Source organism: Siniperca chuatsi, linkage group LG3 (assembly GCF_020085105.1).
Source record: "Siniperca chuatsi isolate FFG_IHB_CAS linkage group LG3, ASM2008510v1, whole genome shotgun sequence".
NCBI classification, from domain to species: domain Eukaryota; kingdom Metazoa; phylum Chordata; class Actinopteri; order Centrarchiformes; family Sinipercidae; genus Siniperca; species Siniperca chuatsi.
This window is the reverse complement of record NC_058044.1, coordinates 2187701-2204686: the sequence shown is the minus strand read 5'-3', so window position 1 is coordinate 2204686 and position 16986 is coordinate 2187701. Positions and strand designations below refer to the sequence as shown.

At 39.2% G+C, this 16986-nt stretch overlaps 1 protein-coding gene across 1 annotated transcript; it reads right to left on the bottom strand.

Moving 5' to 3' along the window:
- Window positions 1-2385: 2385 nt before the first annotated feature.
- On the bottom strand, window positions 2386-16836 carry LOC122874008. Its single transcript, XM_044191478.1, has 7 exons — window positions 16672-16836; window positions 15244-15376; window positions 14122-15098; window positions 12000-13490; window positions 8838-8962; window positions 5160-5199; window positions 2386-4645 (listed from the first exon to the last, which is right to left on the bottom strand). Exons 4-7 carry the CDS (start codon window positions 13486-13488, stop codon window positions 2994-2996), a joined length of 3306 nt encoding a protein of 1101 aa, XP_044047413.1. The 5' UTR covers window positions 13489-13490; window positions 14122-15098; window positions 15244-15376; window positions 16672-16836; the 3' UTR covers window positions 2386-2993.
- Between the last annotated feature and the right edge of the window lie 150 nt (window positions 16837-16986).

The window sequence follows — 16986 nt, the reverse complement described above, 5'->3', positions numbered from 1 at the left end:
CCAGTTATTAGGTTTAGGGGCAATCACTTTTTAACTCTAAAGGCTGCCAGTTTGTAGGTTTAGAAAACTGTTTGCCGTCTAATAAAAACAACCTTCATTTAAATCCTCCTTTTTGAAGGTTTTTACTTTTGTTATCTTTGACTAATATTTAAATTTGTTTGATGATCTGAACATGTATTGTGTTAACATGACAAAAAATAAGAAATCAGGAAGGGGGCAATCACTTTTTCACACCACTTTCTTTGCAGGACTGACGTATTAGCCTGCTTTAGTTTGAGCTAGGTGTGTACCTAATAATTTGTACAACAAAATATATTTCATTCTGGACTTCTGTGAGTTTACCAGATTTCTTTGTTTCAGGGATTTTCAAGAAATAAGCTTTTAGTGTTAAAACAACGAGAATCAAGATAAAGACTTCCAGGAAATGCTTGAAATAAGTGGATTTTCTTTGGAAACTGGTGAAGATGGAGGCGATGGTGTCTCCTCCTGAACCAAACATATCTGAGGTTGTTAGTTGTATCCTTGGCCATCATGAGTGGTTCTCCTGTACGTGGCAGACAGTGTGTTCACTCACATGTATCAGGAGTGTTTGGTGCTTGGTGTGGCAGCAGTACAGTAACTCTGGGCTCACCTTTCCTTTGTTTTGGGATCCATCTAGTGGTCGTTCTGTGTCAGTTAGTGGTCTACATGGACGCCTGTTGTTGCTGCTGCAGTGTAGCAGGGAGCCATGTACAAGTGGTCAGACACGAGGAAGGCTGTCAGGCCTCAAGAAATGTTCAGAAGTAAAATTAATTGAGGTTTTTCTGTATTTACAAAGCAGTTTACTGTTGGATGACTCTGTCAGAGAGACTGTTTGAGGTTTTTAAAATTGCACAGTTGTTTCCAGAGAGATTTTACTGAGTTTATACTGTGTAGTGACTGTTGATGAAGATGAACCAGACGCTGCCGTTGTGCTTTGCATCATGAATGAATGTAGCTGAAGGCTGTATTGACATTAACATCGGGCTGTGGAGTATCACTGTTATACCTGCTGACAGTGTGTATGGTTTTAAGAGTGTACGCCGCTTGAAAGGAAAATTTTTTTGAGTTTGAAAACAGCAGTTCGACAAAACGATCTCCATTCAAGGTCCACTTACTACCTTGTTCCGGAGCTTTTTGACCTTTCACGCAGTCTTCATCAGCAGATGGAATAGATATCATAGAACTGTAGATGTTCAAACTTTCCCTTTTTCTGAGCACTTTTAGGAGTTCTCGTCTGTGTCGGTTTACAAGTTGAGTTTGAAAGTTAATCCGTAATTTAATATTTTTGATAAGGAAGGCGTTACGTTTAACGTATAAGAAAAGGAAGGTTAAGTTTATGTATGGGTTTAATATGAGATTGTTGCAGCTGGTAAATGTGGGGTGTATTTTTTCACTATATTTACTGCTGGGTAGCTTGTGAATTCCACCAAGGGATCAATAAAGTCTTATCTTTATCCATAATATTACATCCTAATTTATTTGTTGATTGTATTATTAATCTGAATCTGCAAAGTAACCAGTAACTAAACGTATCGTAGTAAAAAGGATTAAAAAGCACAATATTTCCCTCTGAGATGTCGAGGAGTACAAGTAGAAAGTAGCAGAAAATGGAAATACTTGAGTGAATATACTTAATCACACAAACATACCCTTGTTCTTCAAAATTTCGGGGCATAAAGAACCTTTATCCTCCCGAGCTAAAGTAATGTTAGCTGACCATCTTCCTCCTCTACATCAGGCATCTTTGTCTCCTTGGAGAAATATTTTAACAAACTCATCTGAAATTGCAATCAGGAATATTTTAATACATAGCTTATATAAACATCGTTGGCAAGTATTTTACCGAAGTTTATTGAAGTAATGTTACCCGTATTATGATTCACTGAGTTCGCTAACGATAACGTTACACGTTAGCTGGAACATTATTTCACAATATATTATTAACATTAATAATAATTAGTTGGCCATGAACATTAATAGAGAATACATTGCGAATGTTTATTTAAACTAAAAACTATTTAACTTAACGTTAGCTAGTATAATCTACCTTTTTTCTTGTTCTCCAGTAATGTAATCCTATTCACAGGAAACAATGCAGCATGTGATTCTATCTCAAAGATATCACGCTCACTGTTTACTGTTCACTCTCCTACAGCCGTACTGTATTCAGTCACTGCTGGTGGAAACAAACATTTCCTCCTGCCACTGCCGCATATTAAAAGCATCCAACTGGTGAAACACCGGGTGGCTTTTATTGTGAAGCAGCCGCAGGAAACACAGTGTATTTGTCATGAAATACAACTTAAATGTAAACCAGGCTTTTGTGTTCAGTGTTTGGTGCTCAAGTCACTGCTTACTCAGGCCTTGTGTTCAACAACTAGTTTATTTTACAGTTTTTATTTTACAATCACATATTTACAGATTTCTTAATCCATTTCATAATCCATTTTACCAGCAATTAACCAAACAACTTTTCATAGAAAATTACATTAGCATCCATTCTATTAATTAACTTTGTCCATTAACTTTTTATACTACAAACTGTATCTTGTAGACACTATAGACATGTGAAAGGCCTTACTCTCAAGTGAAGCTTTGTGACACAATTAAATATTCATCAATATGTTTTCTGTGGCTGCACATCAAACAGAAAAAGAAAAAATCGAGATATTTTGCAGATTTTTTTTTTACACAATTACTCAAAATTCATCTTGGCATATTTTGTGTCTTTAGAAACAGTGATTTCTTAAAATAAATGTTTGTGGGTTTAATAGATATTCTCCACATAAAGTGTGTTAGGATGCAGGGCTGAAGAGATGAATGCATCAAATGAATGTGTGGCTTATATAATGGGATACATATAATAAAAAATCTTAACAATGAAATATAAATCAATCACCACAGTAAACTCTAAATATGTACATTTGTTCCCTTGAATAAAAATAAATCAATACATGATGTAAAATAATTGATTAGTTTACTCTGACAGGAGAGATGATCAGAGGTGCAGAGTTTTTGCCACCATCATTAAGATAGAGACAGAAGAATGGGAAGAGTTTCTCAGTGAAGGAGCAGCCAGTAAAGGAGTAGATAAGAGCTGCAGCATCTACGTCATAAAAGGAGACCAGACCCTCCTCATAATCCACAAACACCCCCACCTTCTGAGGCTGAGACTTCAGAGAGAGACCGACTGGAGGGCCAGCAAGAGCTTTGTACTTATTTCCATTTCTCAACCATATAGTCCAGTAACCATTCTGAGGCCTCAGTGTGATTTGTCCCTTCCTGTTGATCGACTCTCTGCACACTCCTAAAATCCATTCAGTCTTTCCTTTAACCTGAACCTCAAAGTAAAATCTGCCTGAAGAGAAACTCTGCTTTCCTAAAACACACTGAGCAGTAGAAAATCTCTTTGGGTTGTTTGGAAGTTTCTTCTTTACATCACTATCAGTTACTTGTTTCCCATCATCAGACAGGATGAGTTCGGGATTTGCTGTATCAGGATCAAGAGTCACATCCACTGCATACTGCTGGATCCTCTTCAGCTCTGACTCAGGAAGCAGCTTCTTCATCTGTTTACTGAGTGTCTCCTCCAGCTGAGCCACAGCTCTCACCACAGACCCCTCATATGATGGTGGAGGGACGCTGACCTCTGTCCAGTCCTTGGTGGGTGGTTGGTGGTGGGTGTTTAGGGACTGGACACTCTGGAGAAGATGGAGGTGGTCTTGAGAGCGTGAGAGCTGCTCCACCTCAGTCCTTCTCTTCATCAGCTCAGAGATTTCCTGTTCCAGCTCTTTGATGAAAGCTTCGGCCTGTTTCTCTGTTGTTTTCTGCTTCTCTTTGATCGTGTGGATGAGATTGGCCTGGCCTCTCTCAACAGACTCCTTCAGAGAAGTGAAGACCTGAACACCTTCTGCGATCTCTCTGTCTGCATCTTCCTTACCGAGGTCAACCGAGTGTTTGATCTCCTGAATCTTCAGTCGTCTCTTCTGGATCATCTGCTGAATTTCAGCCTCTGTCTTCCCCAGCTCGGCCTTCTTTCCTTCATATCCTTCCTTCAGAGGAACAACCTCATGTGTCTTGTGGTCTGAAACATTGCAGAGCATGCAGACACATGTCTGGTCGGTCTTACAGAACAGCTCCAGAGGTTTATCGTGCTTCGTACACATCCTGCCTTCCAGGTTCTCCACAGGGTCGATCAGCTGATGTCTTTTCAGGCCTGACATTGTCAGATGAGGCTCCAGGTGAGTCTCACAGTAGGAGGCCAGACACACCAGGCAGGACTTCAGGGCCTTCAGTTTGGTTCCAGTGCAGACGTCACAGGGAACTTCTCCTGGTTTGGACACTTGTGTCTCTGAGCTGCTGCTGCTGGCTTCCTGTTGAGCTGACTGTCTGAACTGAGCAACCATCTCAGAGAACAAAGTGTTGACCCTCAAATCGGGTCTCGTGGTAAAGGCCTCGTTACACTTGGGACACAGGAACCGGTCGTTAGTATCCCAGTGTTCATTGATGCAGTTTTTGCAGAAGTTGTGTCCACATGGTGTGGTGACAGGATCAGTGAACACATCCAGACAGATGGAGCACAGAAACTGATCTTCAGATCGCAGATAGTTCGCAGCAGCCATATCTACACATGTAGTGTGAAAGAAAAGAAAAACATTTAATTCAAAATACACTTTTAATTATTTGTTTAAAAAGAAAGAAGTGTGATTACTGTTATTTTAAGCATAACACATTTTAGCTAAAGTAATTTTAAATTATATATGCAGTATTTAGAATTTCGACGAGCTGTGAGCAGCCGTGAATTCCTTTCCACCAGTGAAACAACCAGAGGAAGTAGAATGCAAAATGGCTGCAGGAACCAATCAGTAAACAGTAATAATACCAGGAAAGTTGGAGTGAAGCTAAACTCCAAACCTCAGAGATTCAGTTACAAATTACTAAAGTCCTGAGAAGTGACACAGAGAGACTGTTTAAAGCAGTTAAAGGGGGCTACTGTATAGTGGGCCTGTGGACAAACAGCCATAGTTATATTTTAACCAAGTATGAAATGCAAAGAGTGGAACTTCCTGCCTGAGTAGAGCTGAAGTCTTGTGTTAATCCTGGTTGCTGAAACTGTAAATATGATCAGCTGTACTCACCAGTGTTTGGCAGAGACTCTGCTGTGTTGCTGAGAAAGACCTGATGAACTCAGTTTGAATTTTCTTTTAGAGAGAAACAGAGACTTGTCTCGACTGCTGCGTGGCTGCCACTCTGACAAACTTAACTTTCATTTCTGGAGTGTGACGTTGAAAATCTTGTCTTTCCAGTGTTGCTCCGCCTCTTACTGCAGCTCTGTTGGTGGTTTTGTTTCCTCCTCTGATTTACATGATTATTGGGAAACACCTGGTTTTCTCTGATTTTTTCTCTGATTAACAATGTGAGGAGGAGCAAAGGTGGTACTAATTATGCGTTGGAACAGGTGGTGTAAGAGACTTTCACTGCCACTAAATGTCACACTACAGCACCAGCAGGTAAGTGAAGAGGGTGCCCACCAGACTCCATTAAGCTGACCTTAGTAATAGTGAATAATAGTGGTACAGTAATATGTAACTCAATACTAGACAAACTGTTCGGAGACAAATTGCAGGTGTGTTGTTGTAAAGTGTTTGTTTAGTTTAGTTTTTGTCCATTGATGTACATTAAAGGTAAATGCTGTGGAGATATTTACACTCTGAGGAAAATAGTTTTTGACTTGAATCCAGCTGATGTTAGAGTTTGTTTACATGATGGTCAAAGAACAAGTACGTGAGCATCCTAACATGTCATTTGGTCTCATTTTTAACTCTAAAGGCTGCCAGTTTATTAGGTACACCTAGCTAAAACTAATGCCGTCTAATAAAAACAACCCTGCAATAAATCCTCCCTTCTTGAAGGTTTCAATGTTCAGTTTTTGTTGAAACTGTTGATCATTTTGCAGGCTGCAGTTTGTGGTGCTGTTGAACTGTATTGTGTTATGCTGACAGGTGTTTCTGTTATTTAGCCGACCGTCACTGATGTAAATGTACTTCTTTGCAGGACTGACGTATTAGCCTGCTTTAGCTTTAGCTAGGTGTACCTAATAATTTGTACCACAAAATGTGAGTTCATTCTACTTCTACCAGTTTACCAGATTTCTTTGTTTCAGGGATTTTCAAGAAATAAGCTTTTGTGTTAAAACAAGACGAGAATCAAGATGGAGACTTACAGGAAATGCTTGAAATAAGTGGATTTTCTTTGGAAACTGGTGAATATGGAGGCGATGGTGTCTCCTCCTGAAACAAACATATCCGAGGTTGTTAGTTGTATCCTTGGCCATCATGAGTGTTTATCCTGTACGTGGCAGACAGTGTGTTCACTCACATGTATCAGGAGTGTTCGGTGCTTGGTGTGGCAGCAGTACAGTAACTCTGGGCTCACCTTTCCTTTGTGTTGGGATCCATCTAGTGGTCGTTCTGTGTCAGTTAGTGGTCTACATGGACGCCTGTTGTTGCTGCTGCAGTGTAGCAGGGAGCCATGTACAAGTGCTCAGACACGAGGAAGGCTGTCAGGCCTCAAGAAATGTTCAGAAGTAAAATTAATTGAGGTTTTTCTGTATTTACAAACCAGTTTACTGTTGGATGACTCTGTCAGAGAGACTGTTTGAGGTTTTTAAACTTGCACATTTGTTTCCAGGGAGATGTTACTGAGTTTATACAGTGTAGTGACTGTTGATGAAGATGAACCAGACGCTGCCGTTGTGCTTTGCATCATGAATGAATGTAGCTGAAGGCTGTATTGACATTAACATCAGGCTGTGGAGTATCACTGTTATACCTGCTGACAGTGTGTATGGTTTTAAGAGTGTACGCCGCTTGAAAGGATCATTTTCTTGAGTTTGAAAACAGCAGTTCGACAAAACGATCTCCACTCAAGGTCCACTTACTACCTTGTTCCGGAGCTTTTTGACCTTTCACACAGTCTTCATCAGCAGATGGAATAGATGTCATAGAACTGTAGATGTTCAAACTTTCCCTTTTTCTGAGCACTTTTAGGAGTTCTCGTCTGTGTCGGCTTACAAGTTGAGTTTGAAAGTTAATCCGTAATTTCATATTTTTGATAAGGAAGGCGTTATGTTTTACGTATAAGAAAAGGAAGGTTAAGTTTATGTATGAGTTTAATATGAGATTGTTGCAGCTGGTAAATGTGGGGTGTATTTTTTCACTATATTTACTGCTGGGTAGCTTGTGAATTCCACCAAGGGATCAATAAAGTCTTATCTTTATCCATAATATTACATCCTAATTTATTTGTTGATTGTATTATTAATCTGAATCTGCAAAGTAACCAGTAACTAAACTTATCGTAGTAAAAAGGATTAAAAAGCACAATATTTCCCTCTGAGATGTCGAGGAGTACAAGTAGAAAGTAGCAGAAAATGGAAATACTTGAGTGAATATACTTAATCACACAAACATACCCTTGTTCTTCAAAACTTCGGGGCATAAAGAACCTTTATCCTCCCGAGCTAAAGTAATGTTAGCTGACCATCTTCCTCCTCTACATCAGGCATCTTTGTCTCCTTGGAGAAATATTTTAACAAACTCATCTGAAATTGCAATCAGGAATATTTTAATACATAGCTTATATAAACATTGTTGGCAAATATTTTACTGAAGTTCATTGAAACATGTTACCCGTATTATGATTCACTGAGTTCGCTAAGGATAACGTTACACGTTAGCTGGAACATTATTTCACAATATATTATTTATATTAATAATAATTAGTTGGCCATAAACATTAATGGAGAACACATTGCGAATGTTTATTTAAACTAAAATCTATTTAACTTAACGTTAGCTAGTATAATCTACCTTTTTTCTTGTTCTCCAGTAATGCAGTCCTGTTCACAGGAAACGATGCAGCATGTGATTCTATCTCATTGATATCACACTCACTGTTTACTGTTCACTCTCCTACAGCCGTACTGTATTCAGTCACTGCTGGTGGAAACAAACATTTCCTCCTGCCACTGCTTCACATTAAAAGCATCCAACTGGTGAAACACCGGGTGGCTTTTATTGTGAAGCAGCCGCAGGGAAACACAATGTATTTGTCATGAAATACAACTTAAATGTAAACCAGGCTCTTTTGTGTTCAGTGTTTGGTTCTCAAGTCACTGCTTACTCAGGCCTTGTGTTCAACAACTAGTTTATTTTACAGTTTTTATTTTACAATCACATATTTACAGATTTCTTAATCCATTTACCATAATCCATTTTACCAGCAATTAACTAAACAAACCACTTTTCAAAATAGAAAATTACATTAGCATCTATTCCATTAATTAACTTTGTCCATTAACTTTTTATGCTACAAACTGTATTCTGTAGACACTATAGACATGTGAAAGGCCTTACTCTCAAATGAAGCTTTATGACACAATTAAATATTTATCAATATGTTTTCTGTGGCTGCACATCAAACAGAAAAAGAAAAAAATCTAGATATTTTGCAGAAATTTTTTTTACACAATTATTCAAACTTTATCTTGACATATTTAGTGTCTTTAGAAACAGTGATTTCTTAAAATAAATGTTTGTGGGTTTTATAGATATTCTCCACATAAAGTGTGTTACGATGCAGGGTTGAAGAGATGAATGCATCAAATGAATGTGTTGCCGATATAATGGGATACATATAATAAAAAATCTTAACAATGAAGTATAAATCAATCACCACAGTAAACTCTAAATATGTATTTGTTCCCTTGAATGAAAATAAATCAATACATGAAGTAAGATAAGTGATTAGTTTACTCTGACAGGAGAGATGATCAGAGGTGCAGAGTTTTTACCACCATCATTAAGATAGGGACAGAAGAATGGGAAGAGTTTCTCAGTGAAGGAGCAGCCAGTAAAGCAGTAGATAAGAGCTGCAGCATCTACGTCATAAAATGAGACCAGACCCTCCTCATAATCCACAAACACGAGACGGACCACGAAGCGAGTCACTGTCCCTGAACAGGAATTTCAATAAGAACGAGCTGCTGGACATGGACTTCAACGCGCCACCTGGCCTCCTCAGCGAAGAAGAAGACGAGGCGTAAGAAGGAAGGATCGAGTTTGGAGGCGATGACAGCACAGCTGGAGGTGAGACAGCAACTAGAGACACATTGAAGGAAAAACATGCAGGGTTGTAGCTCATTGTTTTATTCTTTGATGCTCTGATGTCTTGTTTTGTGTTGTAGCTGAAAGCGGACAGAAGAGCGTGTTGTGGAGGTGGAGAAGAAACCCCAGAAGGAGGAAGAGAAGAAGAAGAAGAAGAAGAACAGTGAGAGCAGATCTCCAAGTACAGAGAGCTGCTGAAAGGTATCCAGGACAAAGAGAAGAAGCTGCAGGGAGACAAAGACATGGAGATGGAGATCACCTGGGTGCCAGGTACGAGGACACCTTTTCATCTCCGGTGTCTGTGTGTGAGGCTGGTTTATTAGGGATGCTGGAGTAATGTGAAAGTTAGAACTAGTTAGTAGAGAACTGATCTTGTTAGGTCAGGTGTGCTGCAGCACAACTACCTGAATCTTTGTAATTTTACTTATTTATTAATTTAAACTGAAAAGTCAAATAATTCAGACTCTCTTTTTTTAATAGGGTTGTTTGCTTTTGTTGGAAGACATTTCCTTTCTTTTCTTTATTGTTTGAGCGTCACCTCCAGTCTTTCCCTCAGTGACCTGTCAGAACTCTCGTCAAAGATCTACACCCGAATACATTTATCCTCGCCTATTCAGGGGCGTTTCTTGGAGTTGATAAGTCCAGACCATCTGGGAGATGAGGACATTTTTTGGCTCGTCCTCGCTAAGCCTCTCCCGAAACGCTACTACCTCAATTTAATTTATTTAATGTTTCTGCATTGTATGATCACTGCTGTTTGCTGTGTTGGATGCCTGTTCTCTCGTGTTGCTGGCTGACCTGAGAAGTTCAAACAGACACTAACATTAATAATGAAATTTAATATATGCTAGCTACTTTTCTCAAGACCTAGAGTCTGCTCTTGACTACAGTATATTTTGTGGTGGTCGATGACAGAATGAACAAACATAAAACTTGTATTACTGCACTTATCTAAAGACTACTTTCTAAACCTAACACAACATCTAGGCTACTGTACACTACACACTACAGATAAGGTCATTACAGTTCAGGGGAACTGTTACCAAAGACTCAGTTACCAATCAAAACTGTCTATGCTTATCTGTTGACGAACAGGGCGATGCATAGATGATGACAGACACCCAGTGAACCACAAAACTTATTTACCATGGAGGTATTAGTAGCAGGCCTTGGTTCGTCTTTCCACTGTTCCAACAATCACCAAGTCTGGTTTGGTGAAATAAATCCTAATCACAGAGTTAGATGGTGTTTGGTTTACAGTAAACGGATCTGAAAGTCAGCAGTAGGAGCTGTAGTTTGTTTATTAAATGTATATTTTATCCTGTTCTTTCAAAACTTGGGCATAAAGAACCTTTATCCTCCCGAGCTAAAGTAATGTTACCTGACCATCTTCCTCCTCTACATCAGGCATCTTTGTCTCCTTGGAGAAATATTTTAACAAACTCATCTGAAATTGCAATCAGGAGCATTTTAATACATTGCTTATATAAACATCGTTGCAAGTACGTTACTGAAGTTCATTGAAGTAATGTTACCCATATTATGATTCACTGAGTTCGCTAACGATAACGTTATACGTTAGCTGGAACATTATTTCACAATATTATTAATATTAATAATAATTAGTTGGCCATGAACATTAATAGAGAACACATTGCGAATGTTTATTTAAACTAAAATCTATTTAACTTAACGTTAGCTAGTATAATCTACCTTTTTTCTTGTTCTCCGGTAATGCAATCCTATTCACAGGAAACGATGCAGCATGTGATTCTATCTCATTGATATCACACTCACTGTTTACTGTTCACTCTCCTACAGCCGTACTGTATTCAGTCACTGCTGGTGGAAACAAACATTTCCTCCTGCCACTGCTTCACATTAAAAGCATCCAACTGGTGAAACACCGGGTGGCTTTTATTGTGAAGTAGCCGCAGGAAACGCAATGTATTTGTCATGAAATACAACTTAAATGTAAACAAGGCTTTAGTGTTGGTACTCAAGTCACTGCTTACTCAGGCCTTGTGTTCAACAACTAGTTTATTTTACAGTTTTTATTTTACTATCACATATTTACAGATTTCTTAATCCATTTCATAATCCATTTTACCAGCAATTAACCAAACCACTTTTCATAGAAAATGACATTAGCATCTATTCCATTTATTAACTTTGTCCATTAACTTTTTATGCTACAAACTGTATTCTGTAGACACTATAGACATGTGAAAGGCCTTACTCTCAAATGATGCTTCACGACACAATAAAATATTCATCAATATGTTTTCTGTGGCTGCACATCAAACAGAAAAAGAAAAAAATCTAGATATTTTGCAGCATTTTTTTTTACACAATTACTTGAACTTTATCTTGACATATTTAGTGTCTTTGGAAACCGTGATTTCTTCTGGAACAGAAAATAATTGTGGGTTTAATAGATATTCTCCACATAAAGTTTGTCATGATGCAAGGATGAAGAGATGAATGCATCAAATGAATGTGTGGCTGATGTAATGGGATACATATAATAAAAAATCTTAACAATGAAGTATAAATCAATTACCACAGTAAACAGATTTTGTAGAAAATAAGATGTGATAAAACTTTACAGTGTCACTAAATATGTACATTTGTTTCCTTGAACAAAAATAAATCAATACATGAAATAAAATAATTGATTAGTTTACTCTGACAGGAGAGATGATCAGAGGTGCAGAGTTTTTACCACCATCATTAAGACAGGGTTGAAGAATGGGAAGAGTTTCTCAGTGAAGGAGCAGCCAGTAAAGCAGTAGATAAGAGCTGCAGCATCTACGTCATAAAAGGAGACCAGACCCTCCTCATAATCCACAAACACCCCCACCTTCTGAGGCTGAGACTTCAGAGAGAGACGGACTGAAGGGTCATCAAGAGCTTTGTACTTATTTCCATTTCTCAACCCAATAGTCCAGTAACCATCCTCAGGTCTCAGTGTGATTAGTCCCTTCCTGTTGATCGACTCTCTGGCCACTCCAAAACTCCATTTAGTCTTTCCTTTAACCTGAACCTCAAAGTAAAATCTGCCTGAAGAGAAACTCTGCTTTCCTAAAACACAGAGACAGCGAGAAAATCTCTCTGGGTTGTCTGGAAGATTCTTCTTTACATCACCATGATTCACTTGTTCTCCATCATCAGACAGGATGAGATAGCGATGTGCTGTATCAGGATCAAGAGTCACATCCACTGCATACTGCTGGACCCTCTTCAGCTCTGACTCAAGCAGCTTCCTCATCTCTTTACTGAGTGTTTCCTCCAGCTGAGCCACAGCTCTCACCACAGACCCTTCATATGATGGTGGAGGGACGCTGACCTCTGTCCAGTCCTTGGTGGGTGGTTGGTGGTGGGTGTTTAGGGACTGGAAACTCTGGAGAAGATGGAGGTGGTCTTGAGAGCGTGAGAGCTGCTCCACCTCAGTCCTTCTCTTCATCAGCTCAGAGATTTCCTGTTCCAGCTCTTTGATGAAAGCTTCGGCCTGTTTCTCTGTTGTTTTCTGCTTCTCTTTGATCGTGTGGATGAGATTGGCCTGGCCTCTCTCAACAGACTCCTTCAGAGAAGTGAAGACCTGAGCACCTTCTGCTATCTCTCTGTCTGCATCTTCCTTACCGAGGTCAACCGAGCATTTGATCTCCTGAATCTTCAGTCGTCTCTTCTGGATCATCTGCTGAATTTCAGCCTCTGTCTTCCCCAGCTCGGCCTTCTTCCCTTCACATCCTTCCTTCAGAGGAACAACATCATGTGTCTTGTGGTCTAAAACAGGGCAGAGCGCGTAGACACATGTCTGGTCGGTCTTACAGAACAGCTCCAGAGGTTTATTGTGCTTCGTACACATCCTGCCTTCCAGGTTCTCCACAGGGTCGATCAGCTGATGTCTTTTCAGACGAGACTCCAGGTGAGTCTCACAGTAGGAGGCCAGACACACCAGGCAGGACTTCAGTTTGGTTGCAGTGCAGACGTCACAGGGAACTTCTCCTGGTTTCGACACTTGTGTCTCTGAGCTGCTGCTGCTGGCTTCCTGTTGAGCTGACTGTCTGAACTGAGCAACTATCTCAGAGATGAAAGTGTTGACCTGCAGCTCAGGTCTTGTGGTAAAAGCCTCCTTACACATCGGACACAGGTACTGGTTATTAGTATTCCAGTGTTCATTGATGCAGTTTTTGCAGAAGTTGTGTCCACATGGTGTGGTGACAGGATCAGTGAACACATCCAGACAGATGGAGCACAGAAACTGATCTTCAGATCGCAGATAGTTTGCAGCAGCCATATCTACACATGTAGCATGAAAGAAGAAAAACATTTAATTCAAAATACACTTTTATGTATTTGTTTAAAAAGAAAGAAGTGAGATTACTGTTATTTTAAGCACAACTCATGATATTAAAGTAATTTTTAATTATATATGCAGTATTTAGAAATTCGCCGAGCCGTGAGCAGCCGTGAACTCCCGTTGTGTAGACCAAATTTTGTTGATATATACCATTGTTAATAAAGCTCTGCTTACTTGACAACAAGCACATTGTATTTCCTCTTGCTGCTTCACATTAAAAGCCTCCCGCTGGTTCGCTATTGGAAAGCTTTTATTGTGAAACAACCAGAGGAAGTAGAATGCAAAATGGCTGCAGGAAGAGATCAGTAAACAATGATAATACCAGGAAAGTAGGAGTGATGCTAAACCTCAGAGATTCATTACAAGTTACTAAAGTCCTGAGAAGTGCCACAGAGAGACTGTTTAAAGCAGTTAAAGTGGGCTACTGTATAGTGGGCCTGTGGACAAACAGCCATAGTTATATTTTAACCAAGTATGAAATGCAAAGAGTGGAACTTCCTGCCTGAGTAGAGCTGAATTTTTGTGTTAATCCTGATTGCTGAAACTGTAAATATGATCAGCTGTACTCACCAGTGTTTGGCAGAGACTCTGCTGTGTTGCTGAGAAAGACCTGATGAACTCAGTTTGAATTTTCTTTTAGAGAGAAACATAGATTTGTCTTGACTGCTGCGTGGCTGCTACTCTGACAAACTTAACTTTCATTTCTGTGACGTTGAAAATCTTGTCTTTCCAGTGTTGCTCCGCCTCTTACTGCAGCTCTGTTGGTTTTGTTTCCTCCCTCTGATTTATATGATTATTGGGAAACACCTGGGTTTTCTCTGATTAATAAGGAGCAAAGGTGGTACTATCCCTAACAGGTGGGAGGAGTAAGGTAAGTGAAGAGGCGTCGCTGACCTTAGTAATAATAATAGTGGTACAGTAATATGTAACTCGGAGACAAATTGCAGGTGTGTTGTTGTAAAGTGTTTGTTATAGTTTGCAACATTAAAGGTAAATGCTGGTTTACAGGTATTGTTGTCCATTGATGTACATTGGTAAGGTACTGAGCACCTAACATGTCATTTGGCCTCATTTTTAACTCTAAAGGCTGCCAGTTTATTAGGTACACCTAGCTAAAACTAATACCGTCTATTGAAAACAACCCTGCAATAAATCCTCCCTTCTTGAAGGTTTCAATGTTCAGTTTTTGTTGAAACTGTTGGTCATTTTGCAGGCTGCAGTTTGTGGTGCTGTTGAACTGTATTGTGTTATGCTGACAGGTGTTTCTGTTATTTAGCCGACCGTCACTGATGTAAATGTACTTCTTTGCAGGACTGACGTATTAGCCTGCTTTAGCTTTAGCTAGGTGTACCTAATAATTTGTACCACAAAATGTGAGTTCATTCTACTTCTACCAGTTTACCAGATTTCTTTGTTTCAGGGATTTTCAAGAAATAAGCTTTTGTGTTAAAACAAGACGAGAATCAAGATGGAGACTTCCAGGAAATGCTTGAAATAAGTGGATTTTCTTTGGAAACTGGTGAATATGGAGGCGATGGTGTCTCCTCCTGAAACAAACATATCCGAGGTTGTTAGTTGTATCCTTGGCCATCATGAGTGTTTATCCTGTACGTGGCAAACAGTGTGTTCACTCACATGTATCAGGAGTGTTCGGTGCTTGGTGTGGCAGCAGTACAGTAACTCTGGGCTCACCTTTCCTTTGTGTTGGGATCCATCTAGTGGTCGTTCTGTGTCAGTTAGTGGTCTACATGGACGCCTGTTGTTGCTGCTGCAGTGCAGCAGGGAGCCATGTACAAGTGCTCAGACATGAGGAAGGCTGTCAGGACTCAAGAAATGTTCAGAAGTAAAATTAATTGAGGTTTTTCTGTATTTACAAAGCAGTTTACTGTTGGATGACTGTCAGAGAGACTGTTTGAGGTTTTTAAACTTGCACATTTGTTTCCAGAGAGATGTTACTGAGTTTATACAGTGTAGTGACTGTTGATGAAGATGAACCAGACGCTGCCGTTGTGCTTTGCATCATGAATGAATGTAGCTGAAGGATGTATTGACATTAACATCGGGCTGTGGAGCATCACTGTTATACCTGCTGACAGTGTGTATGGTTTTAAGAGTGTACGCCGCTTGAAAGGATCATTTTCTTGAGTTTGAAAACAGCAGTTCGACAAAACGATCTCCACTCAAGGTCCACTTACGACCTTGTTCCGGAGCTTTTTGACCTTTCACGCAGTCTTCATCAGCAGATGGAATAGATGTCATAGAACTGTAGATGTTCAAACTTTCCCTTTTTCTGAGCACTTTTAGGAGTTCTCGTCTGTGTCGGCTTACAAGTTGAGTTTGAAAGTTAATCCGTAATTTCATATTTTTGATAAGGAAGGCGTTATGTTTTACGTATAAGAAAAGGAAGGTTAAGTTTATGTATGAGTTTAATATGAGATTGTTGCAGCTGGTAAATGTGGGGTGTATTTTTTCAATATATCTACTGCTGGGTAGCTTGTGAATTCCACCAAGGGATCAATAAAGTCTTATCTTTATCCATAATATTACATCCTAATTTATTTGTTGATTGTATTATTAATCTGAATCTGAAAAGTAACCAGTAACTAAACGTATCGTAGTAAAAAGGATTAAAAAGCACAATATTTCCCTCTGAGATGTCGAGGAGTACAAGTAGAAAGTAGCAGAAAATGGAAATACTTGAGTGAATATACTTAATCACACAAACATACCCTTGTTCTTCAAAACTTCGGGGCATAAAGAAACTTTATCCTCCCGAGCTAAAGTAATGTTAGCTGACTAACTTCCTCCTCTACATCAGGCATCTTTGTCTCCTTGGAGAAATATTTTAACAAACTCATCTGAAATTGCAATCAGGAGCATTTTAATACATTGCTTATATAAACATCGTTGGCAAATATTTTACTGAAGTTCATTGAAGTAATGTTACCCGTATTATGATTCACTGAGTTTAAGGATAACGTTACACGTTAGCTGGAACATTATTTCACAATATATTATTAATATTAATAATAATTAGTTGGCCATGAACATTAATAGAGAATACATTGCGAATGTTTAAACTAAAATCTATTTAACTTAACGTTAGCTAGTATAATCTACCTTTTTTCTTGTTCTCCAGTAATGCAGTCCTGTTCACAGGAAACAATGCAGCATGTGATTCTATCTCATTGATATCACACTCACTGTTTACTGTTCACTCTCCTACAGCCGGAGTGTATTCAGTCACTGCTGGTGGAAACAAACATTTCCTCCTGCCACTGCTTCACATTAAAAGCATCCAACTGGTGAAACACCGGGTGGCTTTTATTGTGAAGCAGCCGCAGGAAACACAATGTATTTGTCATGAAATACAACTTAAATGTAAACCAGGCTCTTTTGTGTTCAGTGTTTGGTTCTCAAGTCACTGCTTACTCA

Bases quoted from the DNA above. Each gene is read 5' to 3' on its own strand.
- LOC122874008 (XM_044191478.1), bottom strand. From the start codon at position 13,488: ATGGCTGCTGCAAACTATCTGCGATCTGAAGATCAGTTTCTGTGCTCC. The intron at 8,963-11,999 runs ATGCTGCAGCTC...TTTATGACGTAG, and splicing joins GGTCTCCTTTTATGACGTAG to ATGCTGCAGCTCTTATCTAC. The intron at 4,646-5,159 runs GTGAGTACAGCT...CTACATGTGTAG, and splicing joins AGAGTCTCTGCCAAACACTG to ATATGGCTGCTGCGAACTAT.